The sequence below is a fragment of the Lithobates pipiens genome, unplaced genomic scaffold (assembly GCF_037356315.1).
Source record: "Lithobates pipiens isolate NorthernLeopardFrog02 unplaced genomic scaffold, aLitPip1_a1.2 Scaffold_35, whole genome shotgun sequence".
NCBI lineage: Eukaryota > Metazoa > Chordata > Amphibia > Anura > Ranidae > Lithobates > Lithobates pipiens.
Genome location: NW_027507811.1, coordinates 16,631,402 through 16,648,942, shown reverse-complemented (window position 1 = coordinate 16,648,942; position 17,541 = coordinate 16,631,402). Strand labels below are relative to the sequence as shown.

The window sequence follows — 17,541 nt, the reverse complement described above, 5'->3', positions numbered from 1 at the left end:
TACAACATTATACAATCAAGCTTTTGAAGTGTGCGGGGACATTATGCATTGTCCCATTGGCTGCCGTGAAATAATTGTTGTTGTTCAGCCGTTTAGTTGTGTCCGACTCTTCGTGACCTCGTGGACCATAGTACACCAGGCTTTTCTGTCCTCCACTGCCTCCTGGAGCTTGCTTAACTTCATTGTTTTTCGATGATGCTATCTATCCATCTTGTTTTCTGTTGTCCTCTTCTCCTTTTTCCTTCCATGTTTCCCAGCACCAGGGTCTTTTCCAAAGAGTCTTCTCTTCGCATTAGGTGACCAAATTATTTGAGTGTCAGCTTCATAATCTGTCCTTCCATTGAATATTCAGGGTTGATTTCTTTCAGGATTGACTGGTTTGATCTTCTTGCCATCCAAGGGACTTTCAAGAGTGTTCTCCAACGCCATAGTTCAAAAGCATCAATTCTTCGAAGTTCAGCCTTCCTTATGGTCCAACTTTCAAAACCATAGGTTACAATTGGGAATACCATAGCTTTGACTATACGGCACTTTGTTGGTAGGGTGATGAAACCTTTAATAGATGCTGTAGAGTTAAACCCCTTATGCCGTGTACACACGACCAGACTTTCCGGCAGGCTAGGTCTGACGTTCTTCCCGACTGACTTTTCAGTGGAGTTCCGATGGACTTTCCAAACGTAGAGACTTGGCCACACACAATCACACCACAGTCCGACGGATTCGAACGTGATGACGTACAGCCGGACTAGAATAAGGAAGTGCATAGCCAGTAGCCAATAGCTGCCCTAGCGTTGGTTTTCATCCGTCTGACTAGCATACAGACGAACTGATTTTTCCACCGGACTCGAGTCCGTTGGAAAGATTTGAAACATGTTCTAAATCTAAGTCCGTCTGATATTTCAACAGCAAAGGTCCGATGAAGCCCACACACGGTCGAATTGTCAGATGGATTCGTTCCGTCAGACCTTTGCGGGAGAAAAGTCCGGCCGTGTGTACACGGCCTTACAGCTTCTTATATATCTCAGATACGTTTTTTTGACACATGTTGGTGATGGTGAGATCTCTGTGCTTCCCTGGATCTACTCAACTAATGAGTAACATTATGAGGGGTTCCCACCCTCCAAGTCTCTTAATCACACTCAACCTCTGTCCCTTCATTTTTCTCAGCATCTCTCCCATCCTCCTTCCTTCCAAGCCTCTTAGTCATCCTTCCTATCCTCCTTCTTTCCTTGTCACTCAGCCACATTCCCATCATCCTTACCTCTATATCTCTCAGCCACATTTCCATCCTCTTTCCCTCTATGTCCCTCAGTCCCCCTCTTGTCCTCCATCCATTTCTCTCAGCATCACTCCCTATCCTACTTCCTTCCATGTCTCTTAATCATACTCAACCTCCGTCCCTTCATTTCTCTCAGTATCGCTCCCATCTTCTTTCCTTCCATGCCTCTCAGTCAACCTTCCTATCCTCCTTCTTTCCATGTCACTCAACCACATTCCCATTGTCCTTCCCTTTATGTCTCTCAACCACATTTCCATTCTCTTCCCCTCTATGTCCCTCAGTCCCCCTCTTGTCCTCCATCCATTTCTCTCAGTCCCCTCCTGTCCTCCTTCCTTCCATATCTCTCAACCACATTCCAATCATTTTTCCTTCCATGTCTCTCAGTTCCCCCTCCCTTCCGTGTCTCATAGACACATGTCCGCCCATCTCCATGAAATGGCTAGTCTACCTAAAAACATTTCAGTGTTTGATGGATGCTGGAGTGTTAAACCCCCTTACAGCTTCTTATACATCTCAGACACTTCTTAGTGACACTTGTTGATGAGATCTCAGCGCTGAGTTCCTGGGTCCACTCAACTAATGAGCCCAACATGAGGGTTCCCACTCTCCTCCTTTATTCCATGTCTCTCAGCCCCCCCCCCACCCGCTTTCTTGCCGTCACACTTTTGTCCTCCATGCCTCTCAGCCCCCCTCCCATCCTTCCTTCCATGTCTCTCAGTCATCCTTCTGCTTTCCATGTCCATTAGCTACACTTCCATCCTCTTTCTCTTAATGTCCCTCAGTCCCCTCTTATGTCTCTCAACCACATTCCCATCATCCCATCATCTATCCCTCCTGATACCACTGTACGAGGAGGATTTGGCTTTTGGGGGAATTTCAGAGACCTGGTTCAACAGCTCTCATGATTGGCTGGTACCCAATTAAAGGGTATACACTTTATCGCAAGGATAGAGAGGGTAAAAAAAAAGGGGGGGGAGGGGTATGCCTGTATATCAAGAATAATGTACAAGTGAATGTGAGAGATGACATCACAAAGGGAGCTAGGGAGGAGGTGGAATCCTTATGGGTAGAGCTCAAGAGGGATGAAGCCAAGGGGAAAATAATACTGGGAGTATGCTGGGAACATGTGGTTATGGGGGGGGCTATAAATCTAATAACAATCTAGCTACAACAATAATTAAAGTGCATAGTGCTAATCAATACATATAATATTCATGACATATGTGCTTGAAATAATAGACAATATAGTGAATATTTAATCAAAACAAAAGTCCATATGTTAGTATGACTTCAATCTTTACACCGTCACCAATGGCAAGAACTTTATATAAATCACCCGGTGGATGTGCGTGAAAGGCCTACTCACCAGACCACCGTGACCTCTTTAACTAAAAAGAAAGTCAGTTTAGACTGTGTTTTGTGGGTCAGGAATCTTGCCAATTTGTATGTCACCAGTCAGATGGGTAATGCAGTGAAGTGGCCAGAGATGACGTGACCGCTGTCAAGATGGGGGCTCGGGATCATAGCGGTGGCAGTGGTGAAGCAGATCACAGCAGTATAATGCTTGATCCGCTGGGTTACCAACTATCTGAAATGAGGAAAACCATGGGTTGGGTAAGCAGAAGGTAAAGAGTGAAGTTTGTCCTGGCTGTCTCTTCAGATTTATTTTCCTGAAATAAAATGCACACGCTTTCATTCTCTCTACCCCAAAATTAGAAGTAAAACTATCAAGAACCGCCAATTGCTGCTCTTTAAATGCCTGGATAGTGGAAGGGCTTCAAAGTAATTTGATCATTTGAATCGTACCATAGATTGGACTAAACGGTCTAAATCACATATCAAACATCTGGCATGCCTGACCATTTCATGTGGCCCAAGCACCTCTCCTGCAACTGTGGAACCCCCCCCCCCCCGCCCCATTTCAGCAATTGGCTGCAGAGAGGAGGACAGACCTGTCCCTACAGATCCTAGGCCTCTCTGTGCAGCTGCAGCATCTCCCAGTCTCTGCCACCTCCCCTGGTCACAGCATTCAGCAGACTCCAGCCCTCCTCTAGACCCTGCACTTTGTGCTCCCAGTCCCCCCCCCCCCCCTCATTCTTCTTGGGAAACAGGGTGCACTGTGATGGTAAGAAAAGGTGGGGGGACTCTTGACTTCTGATGGGGGTGGTGCTCTAGTCTTCTGATGGTGGCGGTGCTCTTGACTTCTGATGGTGGCGGTGCTCTTGACTTCTCATGGTGGCGGTGCTCTTGTCTTTTGATGGTGCTCTTGACTTCTGATGGTGGCGGTGCTCTTGACTTCTGATGGTGGCGGTGCTCTTCACTTCTCTTCACTTCTCATGGTGGCGGTGCTCTTGTCTTCTCATGGTGGCGGTGCTCTTGTCTTCTGGCGGTGCTCTTGACTTCTGATGCTCTTGACTTCTGGTGGTGGCAGGGCTCTTGACTTATGATGGTGGCAATGCTCTTGACTTCTGGTGGTGGCAGGGCTTTTGACTTATGATGGTGGCGGGGCTCTTGACTTCTCATGGTGGCGGTGCTCTTGTCTTCTGGTAGTAGCGGGGCTCCTGACTTCTGATGGTGGCGGTGCTCTTGACTTCTGATGGTGGCGGTGCTCTTGACTTCTGGTGGTGGCGGGGCTCTTGACTTATGATGGTGGCGGGGCTCTTGACTTATGATGATGGTTGGGTTCTTGACTTCTCATGGTGGCAGTGCTCTTGTCTTCTGGTGGTGGCGGTGCTCTTGACTTCTGGTGGTGGCGGTGCTCTTGACTTCTGATGGTGGCGGTGCTCTTGACTTCTGATGGTGGCGGTGCTCTTGACTTCTGATGGTGGCGATGCTCTTGACTTCTGATGTAAGGCAGGGTGGTGGGGTACTCTGAAAATCTAGTCTTACAGATACAACCGGCCCTTTGAGGGCAACCAGAATGCTGATGTGGGCCAATGATGAAATCAAGTTTGTTACCCCTAGTCTAAATGCTTCTTATGGATTTCCAACAGGCATCAACTTACGGGAAGTATTTACAAAATATGGAAAAGTTCATTATTAAAAACACCAACGTTTTTTAATTTTTATTATATGGTATTAAAAAAAACAATAGACTTCGAGAGTGAAACATATCAAACCTCCACAGGGATGTCCTTCTTAAAATATTCTTTAATCCTAAAACACAGAATAAACCCTTTTTGATTAGTAAAATGGCCCCAAATGACCTCCGTCCCTAAACAAAGCTTCACAGTGTCCTCCTACATCTTCTCTTCACCAATCGTTTTGGAAGGCTCCCTTCTTTTTTCGTGTCCCGTTCTTCTACAGGTTGAGTTTGAAGTATTTTGTCCTCCTATATTATGGGATGTGCAAAAAAAAAAAAAAGTATGCGTGATAGAATTTCTTCTTGTTGATCATAAGATTGTCCGACAGATGGGAAGGTTTGAGAGATGCCACCATCCTTTAGTCACCAACATCAGCAGGTATGGGTTCTCTGTGGTCTACTTAAAAAAAAGTTGATTAAAATTTGAAAGCTTTCCTACATTGTGAAACATTGGAATGGACGCTCACCCATGTGAATTCTCTGGAGTGGAAGAAGGTCTCCTTTGTGACTTCTCTGATGCATAAGGAGGTCTTCTGAGTAAAACATTTCCTGCACTCTGAACATGAAAAAGGACAGCCCCTCGTGTTAGAAGGTTTTCTGAGTGAAAACATTTGCCAAACTCTAAAACATGAAAAAGGACGCCCCCCCAGTGTTAGAAGGCTTTCTTTCTGAGTGAAAACATTTCCTGCACTCTGAATATGAAAAAGGACAGCCCCTCGTGTTAGAAGGTTTTCTGAGTGAAAACATTTGCCACACTCTAAAACATGAAAAAGGACGCCCCCCGTGTGTTAGAAGGCTTTCTTTCTGAGTGAAAACATTTTCCGCACTCTGAACATGAAAAAAGGGGCACTGGCCCATGTGACTTCTCTGATGTTTGAGAAGTCTTTCTTTTTACGAAACTTTTCCTGCACTCTGAACATGAAAAAGGACTCTCACTCATGTGACTTATCTGATGCATAAGGTTTTCTTTCTGAGTGAAACATTTCCGACCATCTGAACACGAAAAAGGCCATTCGCTTGCGTGGCTTTTCTGATGTGTGAAGCCTTTCTTCTAGTGAAACATTTCCTGCACTCCAAACAGGAAAAAGGACGCTCGTTTGTGTGTTAGCCCTTGTACACACAGTCGGACATTACGACAACAAAATCCGTCGGATTTTGTCCAAAACTGGTGTTGCATACACACGGTCGGACAAAGTTGTCGGAAAATCCGATCGTTCGTAACGTGATGACGTTAATTCGTTACGACGGGACTACGTTCAGGCTAGTAGCCAATAGCTTTGGTGTAGGAATTTGATCTGAGCATGCGTGGCACTTTGTCTGATCGGAATTCTCTACAAAGGATCGGTCAAAGTCCGATCGGATCATGTTGTCGGAAAATTTTATAGCCCAGCTCTAAAACTTTGTCGGTCGGATTTTCCGACGGAAACAGTCCGATGGAGCCCACACACGGTCGGATTATCCGACAACACGGTCCGATCGGACATTTTCCGTCGGAATTTCCGACCGTGTGTACAAGGGCTTAGAAGGTTTTCCCAATGAAAGATTTTTCACACTCTCAACATGAAAATGGTTGCTCACCAGTGTGGCTTCTCTGGTGTGTGAGAAGCTTTTCTTTCTGAGTGAAACATTTCCCGCACTCTGCACATAAAGGACGTTCTCCTGTGTGACTTTTCCAGTGCGTAAGAAGGTCTCCTTTTTGAGTGAAACATTTACCGTACTCTGAACATGAAAAAAAAAGTAATTTTAACCGTTGAAACGTTTCTGGTGTTCATAAATTGCTGCTTTCTGAGTCAAGCATTAAAAAGAAGGACGGGCATCTGTGTGACTTCTCTGCTGTGGAGGAAGATCTGCTTTCTGAGTGAAACCTTTCCCACACACACTGAGCATAAAAAATGGCAACTCAACCATGCGACGTTTCTGGCATTCAAAAAGTTTTGCGTTCTGGGTGGATCTTTTCCCTCACTCTTTCTGAGCATGGAAAAGGACGCTAACCCTTGTGACTTCTCTGGAATGTATAAATTATTTATTTTAACCACTTCCTGCCCGCCATACAGCAATATGACGTTGGCAAAGTGGTTGTGTTATCCTGACCGGATGTCATATGACGTTCTCAGGATAACCCGGGGGGGAGGGGCCACAGGGCGGCGATCGGTGATGTGGTGTGTCAGTCTGACACACCACATCTCCGATCTGAGTATAGAGTCTCTGACAGAAGCTCTTTACCATGTGATCAGCTGTGTCCAATCACGGCTGATCAAGGTGTGAAAGGAAGAGCCATGTATCGGATTTTCCTCACTTGCGTCTGACAGACATGAGTAGAGGAGAGCCGAACGGTGGCACTTCTGATGGGGGGGGGTCTGTGCTGAATGATCAGCACAGCCCCCCTGAGGATGCCCACATAGGACCACCAGAGATGCCACCAGCCCACCAGGGATGCTGATCATGGATGCCCATCCAGGACAACCAGATATGCCACCCAGGACCACCAGGGTTGCCAAATCAGTGCCCATTGTAGATGCCAATCAGTGCCCAGCAATAAAGGCTGCCAGTGCCTCCTCATCAGTGCTGCCTATCAGAGCCATCAGTGCCGCCTATTAATGCCCATCAGTGCCACCTAATCATTGCCCTTCAGTGTCGCCTATCAGTGCCGCCTATCAATGCTGCCTATCAGAACAGAACAATCAGTGCCCAGCAATAAAGCCTGTCAGTGCCCATCAGTGTCGCCTATGAGTGCCCATCAGTGTTGCCTACTAGTAAACATCAGTGTCACCTATCAGTGCCCATCAGTGTCGCCTATCAACGCCCATTAGTGCCACCTAATTATTGCCCATCAGTGTCACCTATCAGTGCCACCTATCAGATCAGACCAATCAGTGCCCAGCAATAAAGCCTGCCAGTGCCTCCTCATCAGTTCTGCCTATCAGAGCTATCAGTGTCGCCTATGAGTTCCCATCAGTGTTGCCTATGAGTACACATCAGTGTCACCTATCAATGCCCATTAGTGCCACCTAATCATTACCCATCATTGCTGCCTATCAGAGCCATCAGTGTCGCCTATGAGTACCCATCAGTGTTGCCTATGAGTACACATCAGTGTCACCTATCAGTGCCCATCAGTGTCGCCTATCAATGCTCATTAGTGCCACTTAATCATTGCCTATCAGTGCTGCCTATCAATGCCCAGTGTTGCTTATCAATGCCCATCAGTGCCACCTAATCATTGCCCATCATTGCCGCCTATAAGTGGCCATCAGTGCCGCCTATGAGTACACATCAGTGTCGTCTATCAGTGCCCATCAGTGCTGCCCATCAGTGCCCAACAGCGCAGCCTTGTCAGAGCCCATCAGTGAAGGAGAAAAATTACTTATTTACAAAATTTTATAACATAAACAAAGAAACACGTTTTTATTTTAAAAAAATTTCAGTCTTTTTTTTTTTTGTTTAACAAAAAAAAAAAAAATCCAAGAGGTGATCAAATACCACCAAAAGAAAGCTCTATTTGTGGGAACAAAATGATAAAACTTTTGTTTGGGTACAGTGTGTAGCATGACCGCACGATTGTCATTTAAAAAGCAACAGCTCTGAAAGCTGAAAATTGGAGTGGGCAGAAAGGGGGTGAAATTGGCCGGTATTGAAGTGGTTAAGAGAAACCCATCTCCTATTCTGAAAAGGAAGAAGGGCACTTCTCCCGTACAACCTCTCCGGTAAGTAAGAAACCATTTTGTTCAGCGTGAAATGATTTTCCTCATACAGAACTTCATTAAGGACCCTCTCCTGAGTGTTTTTTCTGGTGCACAAGAAGGGATATTTTCTGAGTAAAAGATTTCCCGCACTCTGAACATGAAAACGGACGCTCGCCACTGTGACTTCTCAGATGCGTTAGAAGGTTTTCTTTCTGAGTGAAACATTTCCCGCACTCTGAACACAAATAAGGCCGCTCGCCCGTGTGACTTCTCTGATGTGTAAGAAGCTTATCTTTCCGAGTGAAACTTTTGCCGCACTCCGAACATGAAAAGGGACGCTCTCCCGTGTGAACTCTTTGATGAGCGTCAAACGCCGTTTTATAGGCAAACGATTTCTCACAAAGCGGACATGGATAGGGCCGCTCACCCGTGTGTGTTCTCTGGTGGGCAAGGAGGTGGCCTTTCCGAAAGAAAGACTGGTCACAAGTGGTACACGAAAAGAGACGCTCCCCCGTGTGGCGCTTCTGGTGTCTAAGAAGGTCTCCTCTGTATGTGAAACATTTCCCACACTCTGTACAGGAAAAGGGACGCTCGCCTGTGTGACTCCTCTGGTGTATAGTAACTAACTTTTTTTGAGTGAAACATTTGCCGCACTCCGTACACGAATAAGGACGTTCTCCTGTGTGACTTCTCTGGTGAATAACGAATGATGCTTTCTCAGCGAAAGATTTCTCGCACTGCGGACAGGAAAAAGGACGCTCGCCCGTATGTCTTCTTTGGTGGGTAAGAAGGTACACTTTACGGCTGAAAGATTTGCTGCAAATTGAACACGAAAAAGAGTGCTCGCCCGTGTGACTTTTCTGGTGTCTGAGGAGGTCCTCTTTCGAAGTGAAGCCTTCCCCGCACTCTGAACATGGAAATGGAACTTCGCGTTCGTTTGTCCTTTGATTTACAGCAAGCAATGAATTCGAAACTGGACATTTATCAGCTTCAGAGGATGGGGACTTGTTATCTTCTCCAAGCATAGCATTATCTAAACTACCAGAAGTAATCCCAGGAGGTTTAGAGGAATCAGAGGATCTACCCACACTGGGATTTCTTGGTTGTACTTTTTTGGAAACAGTACGTGGCTTATTAGGAGAAGATTTAGCATTAGACAGATGTGTTGATCTCTTTTCATGGTAAAGTTCTGGATGTATATTTAGAGTAACATGCTTTACTTCTGTAGAATGTTGCATTATGACATCATCTTCTTCTTTAAATTCTGGAGAGAAGATAAAATATGTGTTTGAGGCATTCTGACCAATATGTTCATCATTAAGAACATGACGTTATATTGAGGAATGGAGATGGACCTTTCATATGGTGTACAGTATCTCCTCCTCATTTGTTGGGAACATGACGTTATATTGAGGAATGGAGATGGACCTTTCATATGGTGTACAGTATCTCCTCCTCATTTGTTGGGAACATGACGTTATATTGAGGAATGGAGATGGACCTTTCATATGATGTACAGTATCTCCTTCTCATTGGTTGAGAACATGACATCATAATGAGGAATGGAGATGGACCTTCCTCCTCCTCCTTATTTATTGGGAATGTGATGTTATATTGAGGAATGGAGATGAGCCTTTCATATGGTGTACAGTATCTCCACCTCATTTGTTAGGAACATGACCTTATGAAAGGTCCATCTCCACTCCTCAATATAACGTCATGTTCCCAACAAATGAGGAGGAGATACTGTACACCATATGAAAGGTCCATCTCCATTCCTCAATATAACGTCATGTTCCCAACAAATGAGGAGGAAATACTGTACACCATATATTGAGGAGTGGAGATGGACCTTTCATATGGTGTACAGTATCTCCTCCTCATTTGTTGGGAACATGACGTTATATTAGAGAATGAAGCCGACATATCAACAACATTACTCCCTTTTTTAAATTTTTATTCCAACCCCCTCTGCAGACTGCTGATTACCTCCCACAAGCGTCTGTTCTTCATCTTTAACTTCAATTTTCATGTCAATTGGTTCATCACGCTAAAATCACAGAAAAAAAAAAGATGTTCAAATTCTGAGAAAGATTATTCCAAGACTACAAAAGAGGAACACAATCTCACACAGATTAGAATTTGTTTGGAGTTCTCAAAGGCTCCGTCCCACCTACCTGATGATGGTGGGGGATGGGGTGACCTTCCTGTGTGGAATCCCGGGAATACAGAGGACGGGGACATCTCTCTGGTGGGTTCCCATTACTGGATCCATCTGTAGGAAACACACACACTGACTGAATACATTGTTTCTATGTGTTTATCAGATGATGGGGGGTCTAGGTGGAGCCTCCGTACTGCTCTCTCCTTTACAATAAAGTCTCCTCTTACCCGGTGATGTGAGGGGCGGCTGATTGTCCATCATGACGTCCTTGTAGAGATCCTTGTGTCCTTCTAAATACTCCCACTCCTCCATGGAGAAATAGACAGTGACATCCTGACACCTTATAGGAACCTGACACACACAATGATACAGTCACCATCCAGACACATCCCTTGTCTGTTACTGGATAATGTCCCAGAATTCTCAACACTGCTCACCTCTCCGGTCAGAAGCTCAGTAATCCTTTTGGTGACTTCTAGAATCTTCCACTTGTGGTGTCTCTTAGGAGTCAGGGAGTAAAGTGGAGGCACAATGATGGTCCTATGGTCACCAAACTTCTTGTCTGCAGGGAAACCCTGTATTGAAACAGAAATTAAGATGTTGGATGACCTCCCAGAATCCTCCTCACCTCTCCGGTCAGGTCTGTTTTATTAATAGAGATAAGAGTGATGTCATGTGACCTCCCAGAATCCTCCTCACCTCTCCGGTCAGGTCTGTGTTTTATTAATAGAGATAAGTGTGATGTCATGTGACCTCCCAGAATCCTCCTCACCTCTCCGGTCAGGTCCGTGTTTTATTAATAGAGATAAGAGTGACGTCATGTGACCTCCCAGAATCCTCCTCACCTCTCCGGTCAGGTCCGTGTTTTATTAAAACAGATAAGAGTGATGTCATGTGACCTCCCAGAATCCTCCTCACCTCTCCGGTCAGGTCTGTGTTTTATTAATAGAGATAAGAGTGATGTCATGTGACCTCCCAGAATCCTCCTCACCTCTCCGGTCAGGTCTGCGTTTTATTAATAGAGATAAGAGTGATGTCACGTGACCTCCCAGAATCCTCCTCACCTCTCCGGTCAGTAGGTAGACAATCTCCAGGGTGAGGTCCAATATCCTCCTAGTCAAATTTTCCTCGTCCATCTTGATCGAGGTGGTCATGTGATCTATACAGGACTCTCCTTTCTGTAGGATGTGTAATCAGACATTTTTGAAATTTAGGGCTCTGTACTATACAGCCCACATCAATTAAACATTGTCTTTTAGTTTTATAATCACTGATTGTTCCATAAATGATTGTCGCGGATCTCCAAATGTACCAGGAGAGCCTCTAGCTAGATTTTATATATATATACACACATACACACTTTATTTTATTTTATTTTATATGTATCTGGATATTAGTATATATAGATTATACATTTATTCTACCTACTGTTTGAAGCTAGAGCTTATTATTTATTATTATTATACAGGATTTATATCAGGGGTCTCAAACTGGCGGTCCTCCAGCTGTTGCAAAACTACAAGTCCCATCATGCCTCTGCCTGTGGGAGCCATGCTTGTAACTGTCAGCCTTGCAATGCATCATGGGACTTGTAGTTTAGCAACAGCTGGAGGGCCGCCAGTTTGAGACCCCTGATTTATATAGTGCCAACAGTTTGCATAGCGCTTCACATCAACAGGGCAGACATTACAGTTACAATACAATTCAATACAAGAAGAATCAGAGGGCCCTGCTCCTTGGAGCTTGCAATCTAGGAGGGAGGGTCAAGTGATACAAAAGGTAATAAGTGTGGGGGATGAGCTGATGGAAGAAATAGAAGTACAGTTGTACTTTTAAGAGGAGGGTTTCTCTGAAGAGGGATTGTCTAAAAGCAAACAGAGTAGGAGACAGTCGGACAGATTGGGGTTGTGAGTTCCATAGGATTGGAGAGGCTCTGGAAAAGTCCTGGAGGCGAGCATGGGAGGAGGTGATGAGGGAACTAGAGAGCGGGAGGTCTTGGGAGGAAGGTATTTTGAGACTAGGTCAGTGATGTGGCTGGAGGCTAAACTGTGGATGGCTTTGTAAGTTGTTAGTATTTAGAATTTCATTTGTTGGGTGAGCGGAAGCCAATGGAGGGACTGGCAGAGAGGAGTAGCAGACACAGAGCAGTTGGTAAGGTGGATGAGTCTGGCAGCGGCATTCATGATGGACTGAAGGAATGAGGAGTAGGAGTACAGAATAGTGTCCATCTGGTTTTGGCCGTTAGTGGATCGTTTGTGAGTTTTAGGAGAGAGCGGTTTCTGTGAAGCGTTGAGGGCGAAATCCAGACTGAAGGTGATCAAGAAGCTTGTCCTCTGCGAGGTGGTCCCCCAGTCGGTTGCAGACCAGACGTTCAAGGAGTTTGGATAAATGGGGGAGCAAAGAGCTTGTAGGTTGTTAAGATTGGTGGAGTCTGGTGAGGAGCTTTTTAAGTATGGGTCTGATTAGCGCGTGTTTTAGAGAGTCAGGGAAGATGCCAGAAGAGAAGGAGAGATTGGAGACGTGGGTTAGAGAGCGTAGAATAGAGCCAGAGGATGAACGCAGCATTTGCGAAGGTCCAGGGGACAGGTGGTTAGCCGGACATTAGAAATAAGTTTAGTGACCTCGTCTATAGTGGTGGCGGGGTTGAATGAGGGTGGTAATGATTGTACTTGTGGGCATGAAGTGTTAAGTGGAGAAGGTAACTTTACATTTATATGTTATTTTTTGTAAGACATCACCGTGACTATGGAGGAAGAGGACGGACATGACGGGCGGGTTACTGGGTGTAAATATAAAATAAGATCTTATTACCTCCTCTTCTGCCAGTTCCAGCAATGTCTCCTCTCTACTTCCTCCTCATTACCCATCTCTCACCCGACACTTCCTGTTTATATGTGACATCACTTCCTGTCTGCAGGGGCCATTCCGTAAGGATGAGAGTGCCATCTTGTGTGGAACTAAGAAATTGAAGCTTTACATCTGGAGTATGTGGGGAACATTGGTGGTTGCACTTTCCTTTGTCATGTGATCCTTTCCATTAAAACCTTTTGGACAAAAATTGCTGATCCATCGTGTGCTGACGAATATGTATGCTTGTTTGAGAACCCAAATGGTAATCGCTGCAGCACCCATCATTTTATGAGCCATAGATACCGGGAATATGTGCGATAGGAATATTGATCTGACTCCTTTCTTCCATGTCTCTCAGTCCCTCTCCAGTCCTCCTTTCTTCCATGTCTCTCAGTCCTTCTCCCATCCTCTTTTCTTCCATGTCTCTCAGCCCCCCCCCCCCATCCTCCTTTCTTCCATGTCTCTCAGTCCTTCTCCTGTCCTCTTTTCTTCCATGTCTCTCAGTCCTTCTCCTGTCCTCTTTTCTTCCATGTCTCTCAGTCCCCCTCCCCCCCATCCTCCTTTCTTCCATGACTCTCATGCCGTGTACACACGATCAAACAATCGGGTGTAAAAGTCCGGCAAATTGAAGTCCACCGGACAATCCCCCCGTGTGTAGCCTCCAGCATACTTTTTTGACCCGAAAGTACGGCGGACTTAGAAAGTAGTTTTGCACTCCAATCTTCCCGCCGGACTCGCATTTCAGCGGACAATCCGGCCATGTGTATGCCAGTCCGCCGTACTTTTGAAATGAGCGGACTTTTCCCGCCCGGAGAAAAGTCCGCTCATTTCGAGCGGGTCTCCAGGTAGGCGGGGCCCGCAAGGGAGACGTCGCTGGCCCCGCCGCCTGGTATGGACTTAAAGGGGAACACCAACGCTGATGGGGGTTCCCGGTGTGGGGGTTCCCCCCAGGTCCACATCAGACCCTTGTCTGAGCACGCTACACGGTCGGCCAGGAAAAGGGGGGACGAGAAAGCGCCCCAAAGCACCTTGTCCCCATGTTTATGAGGACAAGGGCCTAATCCCGACAACCCTGGCCGTTGGTTGTCAGGGTCTACGGGCGAGGGGCTTATCGGAATCCGGGAGCCCCCTTTAATAAGGGGGCCCCCGGATACCGGCCCCCCACCCTATGTGAATGAGCATGGGGTACAATGTACCCCTACCCATTCACCTGTAAAATAAAGTACAAAAAAAAACACAACACACAAGTCTTCCGTCTTCGGGGGTCTTCTCGCCGACTCCTCCGCTATCTTCTTGTAGCTCTTTTACTAGCGGAAGAGCCCGGCATTCTTCCTCGCCGCCGCCCGGAGTCGGCGAGAAGACCCCCGAAGATGGAAGACTTGTGTGTTGTGTTTTTTTTGTACTTTATTTTACAGGTGAATGGGTAGGGGTACATTGTACCCCATACTCATTCACATAGGGTGGGGGGCCGGTATCCGGGGGCCCCCTTATTAAAGGGGGCTCCCGGATTCCGATAAGCCCCTCACCCGCAGACCCCGACAACCAACGGCCAGGGTTGTCGGGAAGAGGCCCTTGTCCTCATCAACATGGGGACAAGGTGCTTTGGGGTGGGGGGGCCGCGCGGCCCCCCTTCCCCAAGGCACCCCCCATGTTGAGGGCACGTGGCCTGGTACGGCTCAGGAGGGGGGAGCCGCTCGCTCGTCCCCCCCCTTTCCTGGCCAGCCAGGTAGCGTGCTCGGACAAGGGTCTGATGTGGACCTGGGGGGAACCCCCACGCCGATTTTTTTCGGCGTTGGGGTTCCCCTTTAAGTCCATACCAGGCGGCGGGGCCAGCGATGTCTCCTTCGCGGGCCCCGCCTACCTGGAGACGTGCTAGAAATGAGCAGACTTTCCTCTGCGTGCGTGGGCGAGTCCGTTCATTTCAAAAGTAGGGCGGATAGTATGGTGGACTTAGTATGCCGTATTAGTCCGCTGAAAAAGTGCCGTGTGTGGGCAAGTAGCCCGTTCGGAAAGTCCGCCAGACTAAGTTCGTCGGATAGACGGCTACGTGTGTACGCGGCATCAGTCTCCCATCCTCCTTTCTTCCATGTCTCTCAGCCTCCCTCCCATCCTCCTTTCTTCCATGTCTCTCATTCCCCCTCCAGTCCTTCTTTCTTCCATGTCTCTCAGTCCCCCTCCCATCCTCTTTTCTTCCATGTCTTTCAGTCCCCCTCCCATCCTCCTTTCTTCCATGTCTCCCAGTCCTTCTCCCATCCTCTTTTCTTCCATGTCTCTCAGTCCTTCTCCTGTCCTCTTTTCTTCCATGTCTCTCAGCCCCCCCCCCCATCCTCCTTTCTTCCATGTCTCTCAGTCCTTCTCCTGTCCTCTTTTCTTCCATGTCTCTCAGTCCCCCTCCCCCACCATCCTCCTTTCTTCCATGACTCTCAGCCTCCCTCCCATCCTCTTTTCTTCCATGTCTCTCAGTCCCCCTCCAGTCCTCCTTTCTTCCATGTCTCTCAGTCCCCCTCCCATCCTCCTTTCTTCCATGTCTCACAGTCCTTCTCTTCCATGTCTCTCAGTCCCCCTACCGTCCTCCTTTCTTCCATGTCTTTCATTCCCCTTTCCATCCTCCTTTCTTCCATGTCTCTCAGCCCCCTTTCTGTCCTCTTTTCTTCCATGTCTCTCAGTCCCCCTCCCGTTCTCCTTTCTTCTATGTCTCTCAGTCCTTCTCCCGTCCTCTTTTCTTCCATGTCTCTCAGTCCCCCTCCTGTCCTCCTTTCTTCCATGTCTCTCAGTCCCTCTCCCATCCTCTTTTCTTCCATGTCTCTCAGTCCCCCTCCCGTCCTCCTTTCTTCCATTTCTCTCAGTCCCCCTCCCGTCCTCTTTTCTTCCATGTCTCTCCATCCCCCTCCCGTCCTCTTTTCTTCCATGTCTCTCAGTCCCCCTCCCGTCCTCCTTTCTTCCATGTCTTTCATTCCCCCTCCCATCCTCCTTTCTTCCATGTCTCCCAGTCCTTCTCCCATCCTCTTTTCTTCCATGTCTCTCCGTCCCTCTCCCGTCCTCCTTTCTTCCATGTCTCTCAGCCCCTTTCCCGTCCTCTTTTCTTCCATGTCTCTCCGCCCCCCTCCCATTCTCTTTTCTTCCATGTCTCTCAGTCCCACTCCCGTCCTCCTTTGTTCCATGTCTCTTAGTCCCCCTCTCTTCCTCTTTTCTTCCATGTCTCTCAGTCCCCCTCCCGTCCTCCTTTTTCCATGTCTCTCAGTCCCCCTCCCATCCTCCTTTCATGTCTCTCAGTCCCCCTCCCATCCTCCTTTCTTCCATGTCTCTCAGTCCCCCTCCCATCCTCCTTTCCTTCATGTCTCTCGAGCCCCTCTTGTCCTCCCTTCTTCCATGTCTTTCAGTCCCCCCCCATCCTCCCGATGTCAATGGACACTAATGTCAATGGTTTAGAGCCAACATTACTATGGTGTTATTGATGTAAAACCCACATTACACTGGTGTCAGAGGTATAGAGCCCACGCTGTACTGGTGTCAAAAGTATAGAGCCCACGTTATACTGGTGTCAGAGGCATAGAGCCCACGTTACACTGGTGTCAGAAGTATAGAGCTTGTGTTATACTGGTGTCAGAGGTTTAAAGCCCATGTTACACTGGTGTCAGAGGTATAGAGCCCATGTTACACTGGTGTCAGAGGTATAGAGCCCATGTTACACTGGTGTCAGAGGCATAGAGCCCATGTTACACTGGTGTCAGAGGCATAGAGCCCATGTTACACTGGTGTCAGAGGTATAGAGCCCATGTTACACTGGTGTCAGAGGTATAGAGCCCACGTTACACTGGTGTCAGAAGTATAGAGCTTGTGTTATACTGATATCAGAGGTATAGAGCCTGTGTTACACTGGTGTCAGAGGTATAGAGCCCGTGTTACACTGGTGTCAGAAGAATAGAGCCCACGTTACACTGGTGTCAGAGGTATAGAGCCCACGCTGTACTGGTGTCAGAAGTATAGAGCCCACGTTATACTGGTGTCAGAAGTATAGAGCCCACGTTATACTGGTGTCAGAGGCATAGAGCCCATGTTACACTGGTGTCAGAGGCATAGAGCCCATGTTACACTGGTGTCAGAGGTATAGAGCCCATGTTACACTGGTGTCAGAGGTATAGAGCCCACGTTACACTGGTGTCAGAGGTATAGAGCCCACGTTACACTGGTGTCAGAAGTATAGAGCTTGTGTTATACTGATATCAGAGGTATAGAGCCTGTGTTACACTGGTGTCAGAGGTATAGAGCCCATGTTACACTGGTGTCAGAAGTATAGAGCCCACGTTACACTGGTGTCAGAGGTATAGATCCCACGCTGTACTGGTGTCAAAAGTATAGAGCCCATGTTACACTGGTGTCAGAGGTATAGAGCCCACGTTATACTGGTGTCAGAAGTATAGAGCCCATGTTATACTGATGTCAGAGGCATAGAGCCCATGTTACACTGGTGTCAGAGGTATAG

At 47.2% G+C, this 17,541-nt stretch overlaps 1 protein-coding gene across 1 annotated transcript in view; it reads right to left on the bottom strand.

Moving 5' to 3' along the window:
• Positions 1-4,311: 4,311 nt before the first annotated feature.
• Positions 4,312-17,541, bottom strand: part of LOC143955519 (uncharacterized) — a 346,177-nt gene continuing 332,947 nt past the window's right edge. The window contains exons 20-26 of the mRNA XM_077465552.1: positions 13,020-13,060; positions 11,273-11,386; positions 10,646-10,783; positions 10,436-10,559; positions 10,222-10,319; positions 10,034-10,094; positions 4,312-9,308 (exon numbers count right to left, since the gene is read on the bottom strand). Of these exons, the coding sequence (XP_077321678.1) occupies positions 8,122-9,308; positions 10,034-10,094; positions 10,222-10,319; positions 10,436-10,559; positions 10,646-10,783; positions 11,273-11,386; positions 13,020-13,060 (1,763 nt within the window). The 3' untranslated portion in view covers positions 4,312-8,121. The remainder of the gene's footprint in view (positions 9,309-10,033; positions 10,095-10,221; positions 10,320-10,435; positions 10,560-10,645; positions 10,784-11,272; positions 11,387-13,019; positions 13,061-17,541) is intronic.